This window comes from Cyanistes caeruleus, unplaced genomic scaffold, assembly GCF_971803275.1.
Source record: "Cyanistes caeruleus unplaced genomic scaffold, bCyaCae1.hap1.1 HAP1_SCAFFOLD_74, whole genome shotgun sequence".
NCBI lineage: Eukaryota > Metazoa > Chordata > Aves > Passeriformes > Paridae > Cyanistes > Cyanistes caeruleus.
In genome coordinates, this window is record NW_028255887.1 from 68,456 (window position 1) to 91,930 (window position 23,475).

Genomic DNA, 23,475 nt, shown 5'->3' on the forward strand with positions numbered 1-23,475 from the left:
GAAGTGGCAGCCTTCCTGTTTTAAGAACTGGGCACATAATAGTAGCCCATGTCTGTATCTTTTTCCTCACTTCATTTGTTGCTTGAAAAGGAATTATCAAAGAACTCAAAATTCTGCTTTTTTGAAATCCAGGTACACTGTGTCAGCTACCCCAATTGTATACAGGTGATCCTTGACCCTTTCAGAGAGGTTCAAGAGACTGATTTGTAAGGCAGAACTTCCCTTAATAGAAACCATGGTCTGGAAGTAAGGAGTGGAAAAGCTCGACTGCCAACAGATTTTATTCTGTGTTTTCAAAGTTAAAATTGTAAGGATACAGGCTAGAATTGCATTTTATTAGTTTACAACTGAGACCTATGAAATTGGCAGTCATCTTTTTTTAATATGTATAAATTACCACTTTTCACATTAGTGCTAGATGTGACTTCAGAAGTAACGAGCACATTTGAACGCAGGGTAATTAAACTGTAGTTAATTTTACTTCAGTAAATCAAGTCTTTCTCCACGAGCCTAAACTCCACAAAGAATGTTTCTATGTGCATTTCATCCATTTCATTCCAGAGATGTTTTGAGGCAAGAATTAAAAATAAATTGCTGCCTTTTCTTGGGAAACTAAGGAACCTGAAGATATCATGGGTCCTTTCTATTAATTCTACCACATAGTAAAAATATTCTTTACCTTGAATTTGAAGTGGATGTAGTAGAATGAATTTTTAAACCCTTACTATGTTAATCTAACTAGAAGTTCTCTGCAGTATTTTTTTTCCTTGGCCTAAGTGGTTTATTTATTTTTCTAGAAATACCTGTGGCACAATCCAGCAGCATAGAAAAGAAACGATGTGGCGGTAAGCTTTTCAGCTTGAGATGGCTATTAAATGCTGAAATATTGATTCCCCATTTTTTCTTTTATTTCACCTTTTATAATACATATTTTATAATATAAATATAAGATATATTATATAAATAACATATATTTAATAATACCTTAGTATTATTCTACCTTCTAAATGCTGCATTCTCATTATTTACACTTGTACAGACAAAAGTAGTAACTTGTACAGAAAAATGTAGTTACTACAAGGATACAGGATTTCTCATTAAATATCCATCTGTTTGGTGACCTTTGAGAGAAGAACATGCATTATTGGATGTTTGTATTTTCTTCTTTGTCAGTGTGGCAGTCACCCTTGTACTCAAAAAGAAATACCTATAATAATCTAGTTATCAGAAGGTCAAAATTTGTAAATTTGTTACTCCATCATTTTCAGGATATTAAGTCCACAAACCTCTTTTAGACTCAAAATAAACAGCAGACAACCAGCCTGCTAACAAATTTAATAGCCCAGACTCTATCTGGGACTCATTTTCAACTTTATTGCCAGAGATAAAACTAAAAAGTAAATAAAACATTCCATTCTGGAGAGTCATGATGATCTTGAAAGGAAAAACTTTTAAAACCACATAACAATAAGAAGAAGGAAAATGAACTTTTTTTTTTTAATGTGCTGAGCTATCACGCTTAGTCTGTGTCATCATGGTAATAGCTCTTGCCAGTTCTAGTATTCTTCCATGCAAAAATAAGCTGCATTTTTAACCTAATGAAGGGCAGTGAATATACAGAGGTTATGCAAGAGTACTTGTGTAAATAGTAATTTCTTATGGGAGCCAAGATAATGTAATTTGATTTTTTTGCTAACTAACAGTGATACTCTGAAAGCATTTTGCCAAGTTCTACAGCATTGGGAAACACTCATAAAGGTGTAGAAGGATATTTTAGTGATAGACTGGTATATTGATACCGTCAGCTGAATCATCTTAATATTAGTTTGTGTTTCTAAGTACTCAGTAGGCATGTAAAGGTCCTGCCTTAGGTTTTACAAAAAATGAGACACATGTACTGGCCTATTTTTTTGTACTACAGTGAAAAAGGTTTAAGAGATGTTTTTAAGACTAGCACCAGTATAATAGTTTAAAATCCTTTATTTTTACATTTAAGCAACAACAAACAAATTTTCAATCATGCTAAGATTAAATTTCCAACATGAGTTTCTCAATGATACTTCTTCCCTAAAGTAAATCAAAAAGCACAGCTCCATTTCAAAATAACAATGCAACTTGTCTATTTTGAGCTAATCCTACTGGTGCCATATTTGATCTGGTAGTTCTGTTCAGTAACATCAGGGAATGATTGTGCTTCAGGTTCCCTCCTACAGTTTAATGAGCAATGGGCTTCCTCTCAGTTTTAACCCTTGTGTGGGTAGAGAGGGTTTCCCATGGTCTGATGCCATTGTACCTTTGAAGAGCAGAGCTGATAGAAGGGTGCTGGGCTCTGAGTTGTTGATTTTGCACTCTCTGGCTGCCATGCTTAAAAGGTGTATTGAGATTCAAGGAGTCCATTTCTTGCCACTTCCCATTTCCCTCTACAATGCTGCCATTTCTTTGTCACTCCCCTTTAAATAAAGAAAAAATTCCAAGAGCTGGAGAAGAGAACAAACTGGCCAAGATACAAAAAGAATGGTAATCATCAAGAATCAAAGCAGGGATGGAAAAACATTTGCTGATGCTTCTAATAAAAGGATATGGAATGCATTTATGGAAAGCAGGAATGGGCTTAAAAAGGATTTTGTCAGTTCTGCCACAAGTCACTGTGTGTAAGAGAAAGAACGGTAATAGCGGCAGAGGAGGTGGTATTGTAGTTCACTGAAACAAAAAAACTATTTATGTACACTATATACATAATTTATATAGAACAAGTCTGTATTATACCGTCTGAAAAAAATAACCTGATGAACTATTCAAACATATGGAATGAAATTCATATTTCTTTTGTGTTCTGAACTTGTTCAAACATCTTTCAATGATCTCTACTTAACAGGGATGTATGGGTATCTATGATTCTTATAATGGTCCCTTCAGGGAGGTAAAATGAATTTACTACTCTAGGGATAAACCATTGCAATTGAGATGTTTCAGGGAAACGCATGAAAATTCCCTTATCAAACACTTGTCTACATTTTTCCCCAAGCTGAAGCTTTTACTGCTACTGCCTTTAAATTAAGGTTGCCTTCTCTCTGCTCTGTAGAGTTCAACATGTTCCACATGATCACAGTGGGATTAAGTAGCTCAATTCTTGGTTGCCTTCTCACCCTGCTTGTTTACACATACTGCCAGCGATACCAGCAGCAGTCCCACGATGCGACTGTCATCCACCCAGTGTCACCAGCTCCACTCAACACCAGCATCACCAACCACATTAACAAATTGGACAAATATGACTCCGTAGAAGCCATCAAGGTGAGCAGAGGGCTAGGAGCTATTCTATACACCTGGACATTTCTCCAGTATCAAAAGAATTCTCCTTGATACTTTTCCACAGTGGCATTTGAGCTCAATTTATGCTGATTGTTAATGACAAAAGTAGATTGATTTCACTTGAGGTATTTTAATTGCAGATCCTTTCACTTGTCAACCTCTGTTAAGCAGGAAGTTGGGTTTTGCATTTATGTGTAATTTATACATCAGGTTTTCCTGGAAAAAAAGAAAATCATTCAAGTAGTTTTGTGGGATTTTTTCCTACTTGTGCTCCCTGGAGGCTTGTTCAAGAAGTAAATCGGGCCATTCACCATGGCATATACTCAAGGAAGTCCTTTGGCTCTATGATCCAATATCAAGGGCACTGTTCATCTCCCTGCACTATGTCTCTATATGGGAGATGTATCTGGTGAATATATTCTGGGTCAGATTCTCAGTTAGTGTTTATAGCCAAACTACTCTGTGAAAAAGCAGTACAGATAAACTGAGAATCTCTAATGATATCCATATTATTTCATCATTTTTTTCCAAATTTCTGTTTCCTTTTTGTGACATTTTAAAATAACTCTGCTTTTCAGATCCACTGAATTAAGAAAGGATGTGCATTCTGAAAATACCTAGTTCAGTATCTTCAGATTACAAAGTTTATTCATGCAGCTGCAAAGCGTTTCTGCAAATGAGGATTTTTCTTAAATCCTACCTGGATAATCCAGTTCTTAATTTCTGCATTTTTATTTCTAATTCAACAAATTTTAATGCAAATCATTAAAAACAGCAAGAAAACTCTGGATCTTCTAGTCAGCAGTGGAATATGAACCTAATTTGTAGATTTTTAGAATGCCACATCATCTCTCTACATAGCTACAGAAATAACAACAAAAAATAATCCTTTAAAAATTCATATTCTAAATATCAGTATTATTTTTTAAAAAACCAGGATTTATTATCTTAAGGCCTTCAGACATTTCTGCCACTTGAAAATCAGGGAATTAAGACAGTAAAGAGAAAATATAGTAAGTCACTAATTCTAATAGGAAGAACTGCCTATATATGATTAAAAATATTCCTAGAATTATAAAATTAGTTTTGTAATATTGGGAGGGGGAATCCCTGGCTTTTTAAAGTAGAATTGCATTCTGTAGGAATGTGATTATGCAAGAAGATGCTTCTTGCAGATGCAAGTTTCTGTAAATGTATAGGTATTTCTCAATGCATTTTTGATTGGCTTACTCTACCCAGATATTTGCCACAAAAGCTGCCTTGGTGAAAGAGCACTTAGTGGTTATCTTCCCTATGTCCTTTTCATTTTCTGATTTATTTATTTTTTCTTTTTCTTCCCAGGCATTTAACAAAAACAACCTGATTCTAGAGGAGAGAAACAAATACTTCAATCCACATCTTACTGCAAAGACTTATTCTAATACCTATTTTACAGATTTCAATAATTATGACGAGTTCTAATGGGCTTGTGTATTTTCTTGCCTCCTGTAATTCCCCAGTCTCCAAGGCCTTCAAGTGCTCATGTGATTGAGGCTTCAAAGATTAAGTTCAGAGACATTTCAAGCATGATCCAAGCCATCAATGTCCCATTGCTACCAAAAGCCCAAACCACCTCTTTGTGACATGACGTTTTCTTTCTATAATACAAGGTTGGCCTTCAGTGTCAGGGGCAGCTGTAGCCCATCAGTGTTGCTGGACCACTCATGAGGATCACGTTGCTTTGCTCAGTTTCATAAATTTCCACTCATATTTGTCTAACAAGTAACTAAGTAATTCTGGAGTTTTAAAAAGTACAAATCTAATTTTCTTTTTAGGCACTGTCTTTTATTTCCTTGGGGTGTAAAAAGGGGGTCTTGCTGTCAGCCCTCTCCTGAAGCTCACCCTGTCAAAAAGAGCTCACAAGGTGCTGGGGATGACAAGAAGAAATGTCGTGGTTTAGTGATCCTCTGCAGCAATTCTGGGATCTGTGATCTTCCTGGGCTGTGAATCACTCTGACTGCAGTTCAGCTGACCAGAGTGCAGAGAAGTACTAAGGCTGTACTGAGGGATACAATCTTGTAATTAACTCAGACACCTCCAGAGTTAGTGGCTTCCAGTTTGCAAGAACAGCCCAGTCACATAATGCTTTCACCTTGCTGAGTTTAATTTTTGCAAGGGTGTGGAAGGGCATGTCCAACAGGGAGGCCAAGGGAGGAGGGCAGATGGGAGAAGCACACTGGGAGGTTTTTCTCTGTGTCGTTAATAACCCAGCCTTGCTGCAGCATTTGGGTTTGTTGTGGCACTTCTACCTAGTGCAAGCCCATGGGACAGACTTGTCTCTGATGGCTGTGGCACTTGCCACAGGTCTGGCCAGAGAACAGTACAACTGCACCATGGATTGTGTGCCATCTCTGGCTCTCGGGGTGTGTAGGCATAATCATAGATCTGCTTTTTTCTTTCCAGCTTTTACTTTATATGCACAGGTCTGACAAACAAAGCTGGCTCAGAGAATATAGATACATTTTCAAAGGGCTGTCTCATCTTGCTGCCATGTCTGACCTGCATCAGTCAATCCCTAGAGGAACATTCTTATGGCGTTTCAGGTGATGATCTTGTTGCCTTCATTGATATAAATATTTAAAATGCTATTTGAGTTTTAAGTTATCAGTTTTATTTCCTTTTGTAGTGGTAGATGAGGAAACACAAAGTCTTATACCATTTTTCTTTGTCCTGTCCATTTTCACCCACATTCATGACATTTTTATTTTTGTATCTGAAATTCTGTATGTATAACTAAAAAGAAAATTGCAGGGATTTGAGTGAGATTTTACAGAGTATATAGTAGCAAGGAAGCATTTGCTGTTCTCAGAAGCTTGTGAGAAGAAATCAAAAGTTAATATTAAAAATTAAAGAACTAGGCTTTCATTTTCTTGCTAAAAGCAAAGACCATTGCACTAGAGTACTAGGGAGATGTGCAAGGAGAAGCAGAGTAGAAATGATACATTTCTATGTATCATTTGGTATAAGTGATACATCAAATGTACATTCTGTTTAGAGCCCTTGCTAATTAAGTTTTGTTATGAGAGACAAAAAGAGGAAAGTATGTACAGATTATAATGATTCACAACTATGTATAAAAAAATCAAAAAGTACCAATAAACACTTCCATAGCAGTGGTAGATACTGTATCTACTCATGGCAGTGAGCTACATTTTTGAATGGGGATAGATCTGAATGTAGCACTATGCTTCCAATCTGTTCTACAGAAAAATAAAAAAAATTCAAAGTGGTCTTTAAAATGCTATGCAGTAAGATGAAGACACATTTGCTATCTATTAAAGTAATTATGATCAGCCACACATTTTTTTCCCAGATGAACAGTCCTCCCTATTACTAACTCAGTCAAATGAAAACCCCTCACCTTCACACCAACTCTTCTCCAGAAAGTATAATAATGTTGAGACTCTATAATTTGTGATTTTTCACTTCACGTTAGATTTGGTTTTCCAGGAATAAATTAGCTGATTGCTCTGGGTAAGAGAAAATTTTCTTTGCTAGAAATAGAGGGGAGAAAAGCTTTCCAAATCATAACCAGGATGGTATTTGAATTACTGTGTTCATGGCAGAAGATAAACTTTATATTTAAATAAGATAAAACCTATATTGTTGCTACTGCCAAGAAAAAGCAGCACACGTACATACACACATATGAGCAGCATTGTTCCTTTCTTCCCCTGTACTAAGAGCACATTAGTCCAACTTCTCGATTTTATATTTAGACTAATTGTTTTGAGACCAATATCTTTAAAATATTTGAACTATGTATTTTTTTTTATGCCTTTCAATTACAATTACTGAAATGATCTCTTTTTCCTAACTCTTCAATGGTTTGAGGTGCACCTATCTTTATAGTGATCTATTTTTAATTCTTTTCATGCATAAATACATATATTAGATACATGTTATATATGTAGTAATAATACCCTTGGTTAACTCTGCATGATCATAGGTAGAAATCCATTTAGCAGATGCTCAGTCTGCTCACACTTCCCTCTCCTTAGAGGTTTGTTTCAGGTGTTCCAGGTCTTTGAGCAGCTCCCATGCCAGCATGTCAGGCAAGTGTTTCTTTTAATTATTTTTCTTTGTCATTTAGCTTCCTAAATTAATTGTTCTATATCACAGGTAGAAATATATTTAAAACTCTACCTGAAGCAGCAGGGTAAACATGGAAATTTCACATCACTTAAATGAGAAAAATTTGATGGCAAGATCTCCTTGTCATGCATAAAACCTGTGAGACAACAGGTTTTAAAGCCTTTAGATATTTGTGTCTTAGGTAATTTTAAAGGATCCCAGATGCACTGGAGTGTATATCATTATTTACACATGTTGTAAGTATTTTCACCTTCTGAATTCTATATAGCTGCCCAGGTAGTTTAGTACAGCTTTTCCTAGTATATGGAGCAAAGCAAAGTGCTGTATCTATTAATTTTCAACTTACTTTGTTTAGCAATTTTTCTACAATAGGCTACGAAGCTGAAAAGGCAGATTTCATAGAATTGTTTAGGGTGGAAGATGTTTGAGTCCAACAATTAACTTGGCACCACCAGGTCCCCTATTAAACTATGTCTATTTCTTCTTGAAAGTTCTTATTCTTCTTTCTGTCAAAAGTATAATAAGTGGGCATTTCCTGCAAACCCTGTTTAAGCCTGTAGAGTTCTCAAATTTTCTCAAGGATTTGGTTATAAAAGCATTATTATACTGTTTGAAAGGGAAAATCAAATTGTACCTTACTCATCAAATGCCATACTTAGATAACCTTCATCCTTTCTTTTGGATAAAGTGATCTATTTTGGATAAATAATTATATTACCTCTGATGCCATTAGTTAATATTGCTAACCATGTTTACACTGATTGCATAAATTTAAAAATGCTTCTCTATTTTGAATGCAAACAATTTGGCAGATAAATGAAAATTAGTAGAGCTGTTGCCATGTAGCCCTGTTGCATGGAGGAAGGAGGAAGAAAGACTGACAGTCATATCCTGCACAGTATATGCACTCATTGGCCAACTCCACTATGCCTAAGAACTTTTTCTGCTTATTTTTTATGTCTGAATCATAGCATATGTACCTCAGTTGCTTAGAACATGGACTGCTGTGTTTGCAGATATATTTTGGATGTTGATTTGAGTCTGATGATCTTTATGGCCTTTTTAGGTTACTCTATGTAGAAGCCTTTCCAGCCATTTGCAGTCACCTGATGTTGAAGCAGTGTGGTTTGGCTAAAACTAATCGAGATATTTTTTAATAGGATTGGGAATTTTATAAGAGGGTGGAAAAAAATAATGGGTCTTAAATGACTTTGATTTCCAGCCTATTAAGCAGTACTGATTAAAGTCTCACATGGATATAGGATAGTGTGCATTCAGTTAACTCTACCAGAGATCCACACCAGAGTCTGGGAAAATACCACACCAGCATACAAATCAAGAGCTACTGAACCACTTATGTTAGTGAAGAAATTTCTCAGAGCATCAGGCCATATGGCTGTTCAAACCAGAAAAGAATGTAAGAGGTCCCAGATATAAGTAAAATGTTAACAGGATTAAATTCTCAGTATTTTTTTCCTCATAATTATAGTATGGATATATTCACTTCTTTAAATGTGGGACCAGTTTTAATAAAATCATCACATCATGAGCACATTCCTAATCTTGATTGAATGCGTAATGGCCTTGCTGTATGAGATCAGTTCTGTAAACAGTTTGGTCTAAGCTTATCTTGCTCTGCTTGAGGCATCTGGCCAATTTTAATTGTAGCTGCCACCAGCATCGTCTATGTCTCATCTAGGAAAACATACTTAGACTGAGTTACATCCTGATGTGGGCTTGTGTCTTTCCACCAACACTGCAGTGAGCCTAAAGAGATATACTTCTAATTTTCAGTGTCATTTCCATGGCATAAGCTAGGCTCTTGAGTATAATTTTAGTCATCACATAAGTAACCACACCAAGCTCAATGGTATAGATGTAGCAAGTTACTTATTTTAGTGTGTTTACAGAACTGAGCCAAAAATATATTGCTTCTGCACAAATCCATGCACAGTACAAGATGACTTCAATAGTAAAAAACCAGATTCATTAAAAATTGTTCAAAAGTGAATCTGCATCTTGATATCAGGGAATAATTACGTGTTCGTTGTGTGGGGTATTTTAATTCATTCCTTTCTTTGCTAAATAAATGAATGATAAAACAAGATACTGCTTGACTTAATTTAAAAGCTGTTCTTCCAAATAAAGAAGGATTGTGAGATCTATGGACATTTTCCCTTTTTTCTGTCTACTCTTCTCCACAAAAATGAACCTGTGTATGGCTGAAATAGCCTTTAGCTAGACTGCTCTGTGTCACTAAATGAATACTTTACATTGTGTTGCCATGCAATGACATTCTCTAACTGGGAAGGTATAAAGAGGGAAATATGCAAACCTGGGAGGTTTGGCAAAAATTTCAGTTCCAGCAGAAGCAAGGGTAGGCAGAAGTGAAAACAAAAACATAGACGAATGTGACTGGAAGCTTGGCAAACTTGTCAATAGTGTCAAAGGAATGCAAAGGCTGGTTGGGAACAGCCAAGGCTGTGAGGCTATCCAGACTTTAAGCTCCTGGATAATCAAGCCAACTAGTAACTCAAGAAAAAGCAGCCTGACTGCAGCAGTTATTTGTGAAAATTTGCAATTGTTAGTCAGAATGGGGTGAGAAATTAACTGGTGACACTGTCAGCACCAGGTTAACCAGAGTGGGTGGAAATGCTCTCACAAGCAGCGACCACCACCATACAGGTGGCATTTTGATAATACTAAATATCCTTCTTGTTGGCAAAAAGGATAAGGCAAGAGGAGCAGGTCTGTAAAGCTGGTGCTGAACTTGTGTATTTTGAACTAGCTCCAGTCTAGTCTCACAGGATGAACACCCACAGCCAGTTAGAGTGTGCACCCCTTCTATTTCCCCCATTCACTAAAGGAAAAAAAAAATGCACCATAGAGATGGGATGCTCTTAGATTAATTCATGATGGAAGTTAAAGCACACTGAAATGTGTACTCGGAACTGACAAACCTTCTGTTTCCTGTTGGCTTTTTAGATCCAAGTTAGATGCTTTCTCACATACTTTTCCCCTTGCTTTTTCAGCTTGTGGGAAAATGATCACAGCTTCTATCTTGCTGAGTATTTGTCATTTTGAAGGAGAGATTTTATGCCAGTAGTGAGGTCTGCTAAAAATTTTTATTGTAAAACTGACTTCCAGGGCTGTGTGAAAACTGCTATAGTGATAGCAAATCTGTCTGTCTTGCTGTCAGTTTTGGTGATATTTTTTCTTGCTATAGGTTTTAAACTGAAGGTACTATAGCAATTCCTCAACTGAAATGATCATCTGAGCAGAGACGGTAATTTTCAGAAAAAGATTCAGTGTAACTTTTTGCATTCTCATAATCCAATCCTAGAGACTGAGAATGCAGAAGGTGTTATTTGCGTTTGGGTTTGTTTTTTTTTTTCCCAAGTACTCATCCACAAATCTCAAACAACAGTAGATTTGGATTTGAAAAAATAATGGAAGGTAATTAATAATAAAAAAGGTAGTTTTTTTCACCAAAATGTAAGAAAGATATTAAAGTACTAGAGAGTATCCAAAGGAGGGCAACAAAGATGGTGAAGGGCCTTGAGGGGAAGCTGAATACAGGGTGGCTTAGGGCACTGTTTGTTCAGCCTGGAGAAGAGGAGGCTGAGGGGAGACCTTATTGCAATTACAATTTCCACATGAGGGGAAGAGGAGGAGCAGACACTGATCTCTTCTCTGTGGTGACCATTGACAGGATCCAAGAAATGGTCTGAAGTTGTGCCTGGGGAGGTGTAGGCTGGATAGCAGGAAAAAGTTTTTCACCCAGAGGTTGAGCACTGGAGTATGTTCCCCAGGGAAGTGATCACAGCACCAAGACTGACAGAGTTGAAGAAGCTTTTGGACTACACTCTCAGGGACATGGTGTGACTCCTGGGTGCCCTGCACAAGGCTAGGATTTGGACTTTGATAATCCTTATGAATCCCTTCTACCTCAGCATATTCTGCGTTTCTGTGTGATTCTCTAATATATGCCAAGATTCAGCAACTATATTTCCTAATCCACTAATGTGGTAGTTTGGCAATTAGGGAAAGAAGTGGGAAACAACCACAGAAGTGATTTCTCTGGGAGAAGCTGCTGGGAGGTTTTTTCTGTGCTTGAGATCAAGTCAATACTGCCCAGTTCTGAGAACTGACAGCATTTTGCACCAGTGAAAATTAAGTTCACCTTTGTTGTCTCTATATGACTTTCATGGTTAGGTTCTTTCTCCCCTTGAACTGAAATTTATGACAGAGAGGCTGTTTTCTCTTTTTCGGACTTGGTTGTTTATTCTTCTCTTATCAGCATTACATGTATACAAGGTACAAGGAGCTATGTGCAGTAAGATAGAAAGGCGCAAAATGGCTAACAAGGTCTTTTATATGTCCATTTACCCAATTAACAGATGCCAAGTAAATTATTTTTCTTAGTGACCCAATGACCCAACAACTGTGTGCTGCACTGTGGCATCTTCTATCCAATTACCTACTACTACCCAAAAACCTCTAGAAGAAGATGAAGAAGAAAGAAGGACAAGAGACAACACTCTAAATCCTCCATCTTGTCTTCTGTTCTCTAAACTGGTTTAAACTCCAAACTTTAACTTTTTCACCCAGTGACCTAAGAAACTCTATAATTTAAACATTTACACTCCTAGCTTTTCTATTTAACCTTAACAGTTGTTTTCAGGATGTTATATGAAATTCAGTGTTTTCTTGGATGTCAGAGCCAGGTATCAGAGATAAGGGCACACTCTCTGTGCCTCTGATTCCAACACTTTGTGAATACCACCTCTTAAAAACCCAAGCCCAGGAACTTCTTTCTCTTTCTTTCCGGCCTTGAAAGGTAGCAGAACGCTGGTGCGGCTGGCTCCACTCCCCCATGGCCTGTGCGGCCTGGAGGAGCTGGGCCAAACTCAAGCAGCTTCTGGGCAGGGGATGGAGACTGCGGGACACCCCCCAGGCCGGACTGGGCTCTGCTGTGGCCCCTCCTGGGAAGCCCTCTGGGTCCCTTTCTGGTGAGGTGGCTGAAGCCCTTCCTAGGGGGCCCCTGGACTTGGGCTGAGTCAAGCCATGGCTGCTGACATCTCACTGACACCACCACTCGACACACCTTGGCCCACACAGACGGCTCCAGGCTGAGGACCATTCACTCCCTCCCAGCAGCTTCGGGGCTGAGAGAAAGCACCAGCTCAGCCTGAAATCGAACACCATGACTGCCTGCACAGCCTAGGCAAGATTTAACCCTTTCACTACACAGATGACACCTACAGACTTTAATCTTCTTTCCAGAGAGAGACAAGATGGAGCAATTGACACGTAAAGAAACATGAAATATCAAGGTCAATAAAGGAAGACTTAAGCTTGAGATGGAGGAATGATGAGGAGATGCTGAATAGAGCTGAAAAAGGCCATGGAGATGGACAAAGAAATTTCCTTTAATTCATGAAAGAGTACTGGGGAGAATGAAGTATTCAAGCTGTAGATCTGAGCAGATGTATCCATTGACAAAGCTAAGCAGATGTTGAAGTAGCTGTGATCCCATCAGATGCTTGAACAGAGAGAGAGAGGTGAGAGTTGATGAAGACCCTTTGCCCCAAGGAGAGAAGAAGAAAACCTCTGTCCCCAGAGATGATCACAGAGACAGATGAAGAGAACCTTTTCCTTTGAATAACTCATCCTTAAAATAATACCCCTTGAGTTCATGGCCCATGGACACATCTCTGGAAGAGCTGTGAAAATGGAAGGAAGGCATGATGGCAGAATTTTTTTTCCGGGCAGCTGCTATTCGTAAAATGAAAAGCCACGAGAAAACTGTTTCTTGTGGAGAATCTCCATGGCATGACAGGAGAAAAATCTTCTCCCTACAAAGACTGATGAAAAGACTATTGTATAGTTAGTACTGCTTCAGCATCCCAGGTTTTGTCTCTACAGTGTCAGTTGAGTGAGGGGGAGAAAAGGTTTCTGGAGGCTTTATTCGGGTTTCTTATTCTTGTAGTCCTGTTAATAAAGTTTCTTTATTCCTTTTAAATTTTAAACCTGTTTTGCCCTTCTCCTAATCCATATCTCACAGCAAGAAATGAATAAGTATCCTGGTGATTTTAGCTAGTGCCAGAACTCACCACATTATTTAGTGCATTGGCCGGGAAACACAAATTGGTGAATCTAAACTACTACAATTAAACCCATGGTTTTGAATGAATTCTCACATTGGTCAGATACAAGTGTAGAGATTGACTGAAAGTGAAATATAACATTTCAAACAGACAGGAAATTTAAAGCCCCAGCTTTTAAATAAAACTTTGATGACCGGAAATCTGCAGAAGAAGTTGCTTTTATATTCTTATGCTGAAAAGTGTGTTCTTTTGTCATGGTCTTATGAAATAACCTGTGCAATGGAAAAAAATGTTTATAATTGTGACGCATCCAAGGTAAAATATTTGATATAGAGCTTGGAGGTTTTTAGCAATAGTAAACATCTTGGTTTGGTATCATGACAATGCCATTGTTTATTGCAATAATGGGAGTAAATGATCCCTATACAAATCTTTATAGGGAATAATCTTTTCCTCTCCATTAACTTCTTCAAAAACAACTTTGTTATCAAAAATTTACATAAGAGCTGCCAAAGATATACTCACATTTAAGAAGAAATATTGCTGTGGTGATGCAAACATAGAAACACAGGTGCAGGAATCTAAGCCAGTTAAAACTGCAGCCTCTTTCCACTGGTGTTGAGCTCAGTTTGGATTTACACCTATTCAGACAGCTTATCAAATTTCTCCCAACTTGTCAGATTTATCAGCCTGTCTATTGGTTTATTTAGTTCTCCACAGGTAATGTAATATAATCCTTTACTGATCATCTGGGACACAAAGAAGAAGCTCAAATGATGGGTGGTAACTATTTTTCCATCTTACTTCTCATCACATATTATTCTCTCCACTGATGTTTTTGGATATTTTAAATAATTTAATTAGATGAATTATCTTCTATCAAATTGGATTCTAAGTTGGGGAGGGTGGAGAGTATATAATTTTTCTGGTTTTCATTACTCAGATTTATATTATTTGACTGCTGTTGCCGCTGAAGATGAATAGATCACACAGACACAGCTCGAGGTGTGGTGAACGGAAGAGAAGAGAAAGTTTATTTTTCCTCCCAGGATTTATAGGCTTCTGACCACAGCCAGGGATTGGATGGTCAGGATAACACTTTCTCACTGCACTGGCCATGAGAGATGCCCATCACAAGATCCGTAACAGAAAGAATGTACACATCTCTATATTTACAGTTACTGTCCTGGGAAAGTCTTTAGAAAACCATGTCAGCAAGCTCAGAAGCTGAGTTTTCAGGCTGACATCTCACCCTTTTTGGTTTAACAAAAAGAAAAGAAAAAAGAAAAATGAACAAAGGCACTAACAACAATCAAAAACAAACTAGAAACAATCAAAAGGATAAATAATAGGAAAATACAATACTCCATGCAATCAGAAGGCTGTAATTTCAGGGTGATATCTCACCCTTCCGTTATTACAAAAAAAAAAATCCAACAAAAAAAACCCCAAACAAAACCAACAAAACCCCCCCCCCAAAAAAAATTAAACAAATGTCCAACATCAACACCTGCTTGTGGATGGCTCCCAATTTGGTCACAGAGGCAGAATCCATGGCCAAATTGAAAGGTGCCTGGGAAAACTTATGAAATGCTAGGACAGCAGCCTATAATTCCATCAATTGGGCTGATCCAGCCTCATGACTCTCTAAAACCTGCCACTCAGATCCATCCTTCCAGGTAGCAATGGCCTTTCAAGTGTTTTCATTGGCCAATGATACCTGTGGAATGCAAATCTGGAGTGGCAATGAAAAAAAAAACAGTGACATCAATGGAAAGATTAATGTAATAAACTTGATGAGCAGAAACTGCTCGCAGAACTTCCTCCAGCATCTACTGTTCCTGTCGGGTCAGTGTCAGAGGTGACTTTAAATCAGAGTCCCCCTTTAATAGACCAAACAAGGGAGACAGTTGTGTTGTGGTCAGTCCCATATAAGGACACAACCATGTAAAAGTCCATTAATATCTGGACATCATTCATGCAGTGTCTGCACTGAATACAAAAAAAAATAATTGCACCTCCAGATGCGGGACTGTTTGTCCCAAAATTTATTTTGACCCTCAAATAATTTCAGGGAGGTTATATAGACAAGCAGCAGGAAACTGCTCGCAAACTCCAGAGAGGGCTAGAGCCCCATATCATCAGCAAATACTGGCAAATTTTCACAAGCTTTACAGCAAAATCTCCATTGATATCTCTGTGTGGGCTCAGCATTAATGATAGCTGGCACCAGAAAGGCAAATTTCGGTGTGTCATCGGGATGCAAAGGAATCGTAAAAAACAATCCTTCAGATCCACGATGAGGACTAGCCAATCAGCAGGAAGGATGGCAGGTGAAGGCATGCTAGCATGCAACATCCCCATGCTTTCCATCATAGCATGAACTTTCTGGAGGTCTTGCAATAATTTCCATTTCCCAGACTTCTTCTTGATACAGAAAACAGGAATGTCCCAGGGATTGGTCAAAGCTCCAGATCACCATGATCCAACTGTTCCTGCATCAAGTCACAGAGGGTGACTAGTCTATCATGAGACAGGACAACAGAAAATGCTGAACAGAGAGTCAGTCTCAAGTTCTTCTTTGTGTTGAATATGTCGGCATCAGGTCCAAGGGTCACTCTGGGGGCCCGTCAGCAAACCTGACAATCGTGATATCTACGCCAGTATCAAAAACCTGCGGAAGCTAATCTCTGACAGCATCTCACCAAGGATGGACAGGGTGAAGACCCGTTCAGGATAATCCCTGGCTGTCAGAACAGCAGTCCAGTGACCCAGGGAGATCCAGGGAACCCGAAGCCACCATCTCCCCACAGCTGGTTCTCAGCTCTGCGAACAAAAAGGCTCGAAAGGCACAAGGTGAGCAAATCCGGGTCCCGCAGGGATAGAAACAGGAGGGGTGAGTGTGGAACCCATGGCAGAAATGCACCCCAGGAAATCCAAATCAACGTCCCCTAGGTGAACAATGATGCCCTGAGCAGTGGTATGCATCCATGCCACAAGAAGAGCACTCATGCCCTCACCCACTGGACCAAAGCATTCGGAAGCACATGGAATGCCTGATACGCTCAGCTGCACAGTCATCTTACAGGAGGACAAAGTCCACAGGCCAGCCGAAGAGGCTTCAGCAGCCTGGGACCCTTTTTCTGTGAAGGCCACCGGCTTCGCCCCCGCAGCAGCACCACTCGAGCCAATGGTAAAGAGTGCAGGACCTTGGTCTGCCGCGGCCGCAGGAGGCGACGGGAGAGGGCTGCCTCCAGCCGCAGGCTCGGGTGATGCCTGGGAACCCAAGGCGGGGTGGGTTGGAGCCAGCTCGGCATGGCCCGTCTCCAGCGCCAGTAGAGGCACAGCCTGCAAAGCCGCGGCACCATCCTGCTCTGCTGCCAGGGGACAACCCGGGCTCGCAGGAGGGGAAACCCGCAGCATGGGGCCGGCAGAACCCGGCCCGGCGTCCACACCACTCACAGCACCCATCCCCACGCCCCCCGAATCCGGCACGGGGGGGGGCAGCGCTTGGAACCACCCCTAACAGCGTTTCTTCAGGGGCAAAAAGTCCAAGAAGCAGCGCTGGACCCTCCTCCGCTGGAACAGCCTGCGCGGCCGCCGGCGAGGGGCCTGGGCCTGGCCCATCCCCCACCGTGGGGCAGGGCACGGCCCAGCCGCAGCAGGGACATGGGACCAACCCTGAGGTATCCCCCAGGGCCGGCGCTGCCCCCCGTTCAGGCAGCCCCTCATCGGTCTGCGCTGGGAGGGCACACGAAGGAGGTGACCCCGCCCCGGGCTTCCATCGTCAGGGTGCGGGCCGAGGCGGGGTTACACCCCCCCATTCCACGGCGCCCCCAACATTCCCGTTGGCAAGGATCCAACCCCGCCTCAGGCTTCCACTGCCAGGGCTCTGCCTGAGGCGGGGTCACATCCACCGGTCCCACAGCGGCCCCGTTCAACCCGCCGGGGGCCCCAGCAATCCCGGGGGAGCCGACATCGGGACCCGACTTCAGAACGCCACCGCACCTTCGCCAGATCCCCAGCAGCCGGACCAGTCGGGGCTCATAACTGACCAGCAGAGCCTCGATCAGGGAATCACCTAAAGCATCCCAAGCCGACTGCAAAAAAATCGCTTCAACCACAGGGAAAAACCCCTCAATTCTCCCATACTCACACAGTCGCTGAAAGTCAGCGTATGAAACATCAATCCCTCTCTGATCAAACACCGCACGCCGTATTTCCATAACCAGGCACTCCATAGGAGAGAGCCCAAAACCAGCCATAGCCACAGGCTAGGTAATACCCTGTAACCATCACGTGCAAGACACATTGGAGGTCACCAGATGTTGCCACTAAAGATGAATAGATCACACGGACACAGCTCGAGGTATGGTGAAAGGAAGAGAAGAGAAAGTTTATTTTTCCTCCCAGGATTTATAGGCTTCTGACCATGGCCAGGGATTGGATGGTCAGGATAACACTTTCTCACTGCACTGGCCATGAGAGATGCCCATCACAAGACGTGTAACATAAAAAAGAATGTATACATATCTATGTTTACAGTTACTGTCCTGGGAAAGTCTTTAGAAAACCATGCCAGCAAGCTCAGAAGCTGAGTTTTCAGGGCAACAGACTGCCTTTTTTTTCTTGAGTCTTGGGGTCCTTCCAGGTCATTACAGACTTGTGGGATGACCCTGAGCCATCTGTAAAAATGTTTAGAGCTTTGAGAGGTGTCCTGCTTTGAACTAATTTTAATTTTGGGGTCAGATTAGTGTCTCTTTTCAAATGTTGTTAATAATAATTTTTCTGCCTCATTAAGGTGTTTAATGTCAGCATGACCTGAACATTGTCTTTTGGTACCCATCTAACATTTTTCTCTAAATCAGAACACTTAAAATTTGTACTCTAATCTCAGTCACACATCTGTGGTTTTCTAAGCCATACTTTTTCTTTGCCTGGCTTTTGTGCTAGTGGAAGCAGCACTAACCTGGAAGGGAATGCTAAGGTCTGCAGTGATATTTGGAGTCTGTTCAGAAGAAAAGAAAAATCAACTTCTTTACCATTTTATATTCCCTTTAAAGCTTCCTTCCTGATATTATTCAGGTGCCATAGTCTACAAATATATTTCTCTCCCAGTGCTCTTCAAGTCAATGTGTACAGTAAATGTCATGTTTATGGGATTTCTTAATCCCATGAACTGTTGAATTGCATCTGGTACTTCACTAGACATAAAACTTACCATCAACCCATACCACAGAGATGAGTAGAAATGATTTAAAATCTCATGATTTGGCCCCAAATATGGATTTCCTAGAAATATTCATAACTTCTCCAAAACGTCTCAAGTCATTGTTTTGAATCCTTGTTTTTTGGTGCTGGTTTTAGGGGTTTGCCCAACCCCCAGCTGCCACTGACTATCCTGGATAGGGGTCCCATGAGGAATGGCTGTCCAGGGGTCTTCAGGCAATTTCCAGCCGGGGGTAACCCTTATGAGCGCGGTCTGAGGCTTCAAGTGTTCAGCTCTTTTAGATGTGATTTCAGCTCTGTGACCAGCTCAGATCAGCCCAGCTCATGCGTTATCCCAGCCAACACGTAGATGGGAGACAGGAGGCCATGTAGCATTCTGTGGAGTCTTTTAATAGCAGGCTTCAGCACAGGGGGCCAGTGACGAACTTCCACTGAACTGGGCAAAAGCTGGGTTTTTTACAGGGAAGGGGGGAATTGGGAAAAGGATCAATGGTCTAAGACCAGGGAAAAATGACCAATGGTTTACAAGGAGATAACATGGGGTCCCAAAGCAGGGAGGGGTACACAGCTTAGTCACCATGACTAAGTAGCTTTGTCTTATCTTAGTGGACAGATCTCCAAGGAGGAAGCCTTTTGGTTTAGGGTTTTCTCCCTCATCCCTTTACTCTGTTCCTTCTCCCATCTTTCTATTTACTAAAAACTGAGGGTGGGGGAGGTAGGTATAAGGTTTTAGGGAGGTTCTGGCAAGGGTTGATGAGGGGGAACATGAGGGTTTTTAGGGAAAGAAGGGTAACAAAATATAAACCAGGGAGCAATTTGTCACCAGACTGTGTTTGGCCTATGGCTTGACTGATACAGCAGCATCTTGTTCATTTCTTTGTTTTGTCTGCTGTTGGGCGATGGGAGGATCTTTTCTCTGGTTTATGTATGCTCAGCAACAGCTTTGTCTCCATGCAGAGCTGGTCTGGTTTTGTGGCGGTCTTGTATTTGACTCAGGAGAATTCTTCTTGGTGTCTGTGGGGACAGTGTTTGCAGTGCCTAGATATGGTTTTATGTTTTTTCCCTGGGAATCATCTAGGGCCAGATGGTAGTGAAACAGGCATAGCCTCTTCCACAGGCAATCAATGGGAAAGGCCCAGAGACCTGATGTGTTTCTGGGTTCTTTACTAGCACTGGTGGCTTCTCAGTGAGCTTAGCTTGGGTCAAATTTGAAAAGTGGTGAAGGATTGGAGGGTCAGGCTTAGATGCTGTACATGTACATTTATGAAGTTAATGATGTAGAGAGCTTTGCAGAGTCTCTCAACAGGGGATATAATTTCTGCTTCTCTCCATTGTTGATGGAGGACTCTTTTGAGGGTTTGATGAGTCCTTTCTACAATGGATTGTCCTGTGGGATTTACAAGTATTTATTGTGTTCTATTTCCCACTCGTTGAAGAACTCTTTTAACTTACGAGAGGCATAAGCAGGTTCATTGTCTGTTTTGATATTTTTTGGGACTCCCAGAGTGGCAAATGCAAGAAGAAAATTCTTGATGGTGTGAGTGGCATTCTTTCCTACGTGAGCTGATGCGAATACTACTCCAGAAAAGGCGTCGACTGACATGTGCACATGTGGGAAGTGGGTCATGTCAGTCTGCTACAACTGACAGCTCTTCAGGCCTTGGGGATTTACCCCTGTACCCATAGACGTACCTGGTAATTTTGGCACTTCAGGCATGTCGCAATAATAGCTTTTGCTTGACCTTTTGAGAGCTTGAACATTCTGATGAGGGCAGATACATTTTGATGATAAAATACATATGACAACTTTGCCTGAGCAAAGATGTCATGGACGTTAGCAGATTCTATTGACGTGGCCAATGCGTCTGCCTTCTTGTTCCCTTCTGTAATGGCACCAGGCAGGTTGCTGCGTGACCTCACATGCATAGTATGGAAAGGTTGCTTTCTGTGGGATATTAAACAAGTTAATGCAGAGATCAATTGGTGTAATTTTGGATTGGAAACATCTTTGAGAAAAGTGTGTTCTGCCCTAATAGCTATACCAGCAACATAAGCTGAATCTGTGACCAAATTAAAGGGTTCTTTGAATTTCTCAAAGGCTCTGACAACAGCTGCTAACTCAGAGATTTGTGGAGATCCCTCCACTATTTGGACATCAGATTCCCACTCTTGAGTCTTGGGGTCTTTCCAGGTCATTACAGACTTGTGGGATGACCCTGAGCCATCTGTCAAAATGGTTACAGCTTTGAGAGGTGTCCTGCTTTGAACTATTTGGGGTGAGATTAAAGGCCACATTAAAAAGTTTATGTTTTGGTATGTGGACGGAAATTTGGCCTGTATACCTATCTAGGTGTCTCAATATGGACCTCATGGTTAGGTTCTTTCTCCCCCTGAACTTAAATTTATGAGAGGGAGACTTTTTTCTCTCTTTCGGACTTGGTTGTTTGTTCTTCTCTTATCAGCATTACATGTATAAAAGGTACAAGGAGCTATGTGCAGTAAGATAGAAAGGTGAAGAATGGCTAAAAAGGATTTTCTTCAAGGTCTTTTATATGTGTATTTTCCCAATTAACAGATGCCAAGTAAATTATTTTTCTTATAATGACCCAACACCTATGTGCTGCACTGCAGCATTCTCTATCCAACCACCTACTACTACCCAAAAACCTCTAGAAGAAGATGAGCTCTGGGTGTCAGGGGTACACATACCCAAATCTGACCCATCTTGGTTTTGAGCTGAACATGTTTTATACTCTATCATTATACAACTTACATATTAATTATTAAACTTACATTGTTCTATTGTATGCATTGATTTACCCAAGCATGGATTTCTCGTGATCCCCCTCAACCCCCTAACATTGTTCCTCACATTCTTTAAACAATAATTATATCTAATCACATCTAACAATTGTATCATTTATCATACACTGATTACACAGGTGCAGTTTGACATGATCTTTAGCAAGTACAAGGTCTAACACTTCCTAGGGCCTACTTTTCCAGGGCTTTCCAAGCTTAACTTTCTTTCTAAGTCCCTGAATTTTCTATGATTTTAAAACCGTTTAAAATCATTCCCCCCTTTGAAAGCATTTTCATTTCACTATAAGTGCGAATGTTTTCACTTGATAAAACATTTGTTTCTGAGTTCATACTTGACGTTCTTCGAATCCTTGATTGATGCAAATGTTGTCCTGGATGTTGTCACGAACTGGAGAACCAGAAGATGGTGGGTGTGGATCTCACGTCAGTGCCTTTATTAATTTCTGCTTCTAGGATGTTTTCTTCTGTATTTCTTCCTTTAACATGCTGTAAAGTAACCAAATTGCTAAAAATACAATTAGTAAGATTATCACATTTTCAATGATAGATTTAATCCATGAACTCACATTCCACCCTAACCCTTTGAAGATTTTGCCTAACCAACATGTAGTCAAATCCTTTTGCTGTTCCTGTGCTCTATGCTCTATTTGTTGCGACTGATTGATGTCATGTTCTACATCTTCAGTTACATTTGGGATGTGGATGCAGCAATGATCAATCTGTCCCTTTAAAAACCCACACACTCCATGCTATTTCAGGACTAGTAAGTCTAAGGCAAATCGATTTTGTAAAGTCATTTTTGTGGTGGCTTGTAATTGTATGCTTAGTTCTTTAAGTCTTTCTTGGGTGACTCTTGCTATCTACCTGACCTGTTTCTCTATTCTGATAGTTTGCTATAGGACCGAGCAAGGACTCTAGGTCTCACCCAAATTTCACTTCGCTAGAGGGTTCTTGCTAAGTGTCATCTTGATTCTATTCCTATCCTAATTTTTCCTAGCTATGCCTCTGTCTAGCCACTGAATTGATTTTGCCATTGTACCTGTTTGCCATTGTACCACATCTGTACCTGTTGCAGTCCACAACCGCAGGATCATGTCCAGGGAAGCCACAGGTTCTGGGGACCAGCATGGAACACCAACGAGACTGGCCTCTGTTCATGAAACCATTTATTCAGCGTGGGAACAACTCAGATCCAGAACAGAGAGCCCCAAACCAAAGCAGGGCAGGGATTTTGAGGGACAGAACTCTTGACGGTCTCCACCTTTGAGAGTGGAGTTCAGGGTCAGGGACCACTAGAAACACAACAAGGGAGAAACCCACAGGGACTCAAACCTAGTCAGAACTCCTGGGCTGCCCTTCACAAGTGGTTTGGGGTGGGGTAACTTCATCCAGGGCTCACACTGCCCATCCCCCAACACAGGGGGTCAAAGTTCACACACATTGCTTACAGCCATGCCTCTCCTTTAACAATGCTTATCTGAAACTAAATCTTTGCCTCCCCGAGGCACCTCACAACATGTACTGAGATTAATTTTTGCTTTAGCAATTTTACCGATGCCTATGCACCCCAATGAAATTTGTTATGTTTAATTTGTAGAACTTCTTTCATTATCAAGGGGGTTAACACTATTTGTCTTTGTGCAGTTACATACCACTCTTCTGAATTTTTTTGTGCATTTAGCAATGTCCCAATTCCTCATCTTCTATTGAATACTTCTGCTTTGGAGGCAAATTAAATTGAGATACATTAACTTTTAAAGGTATCAATGCCATTGTTGTTTGCACTTCTTGAACAATCTGTCAAGCTGTCCAGTCTGCTTTTCGATTTTCCTCACAAATTTTGGAGTTTCTTCATTAGTGTGCTTTA

At 40.6% G+C, this 23,475-nt stretch overlaps 1 protein-coding gene across 1 annotated transcript in view; it reads left to right on the forward strand.

Moving 5' to 3' along the window:
- LOC111925676 (semaphorin-5A) overlaps positions 1-9,611 on the forward strand; it is a gene marked incomplete at its 5' end in the record, with an annotated part of 64,725 nt that extends 55,114 nt beyond the window's left edge. Inside the window, 3 exons of the mRNA XM_086872691.1 lie at positions 798-845; positions 3,083-3,294; positions 4,654-9,611. Of these exons, the coding sequence (XP_086728817.1) occupies positions 798-845; positions 3,083-3,294; positions 4,654-4,773 (380 nt within the window). The remainder of the gene's footprint in view (positions 1-797; positions 846-3,082; positions 3,295-4,653) is intronic.
- Between the last annotated feature and the right edge of the window lie 13,864 nt (positions 9,612-23,475).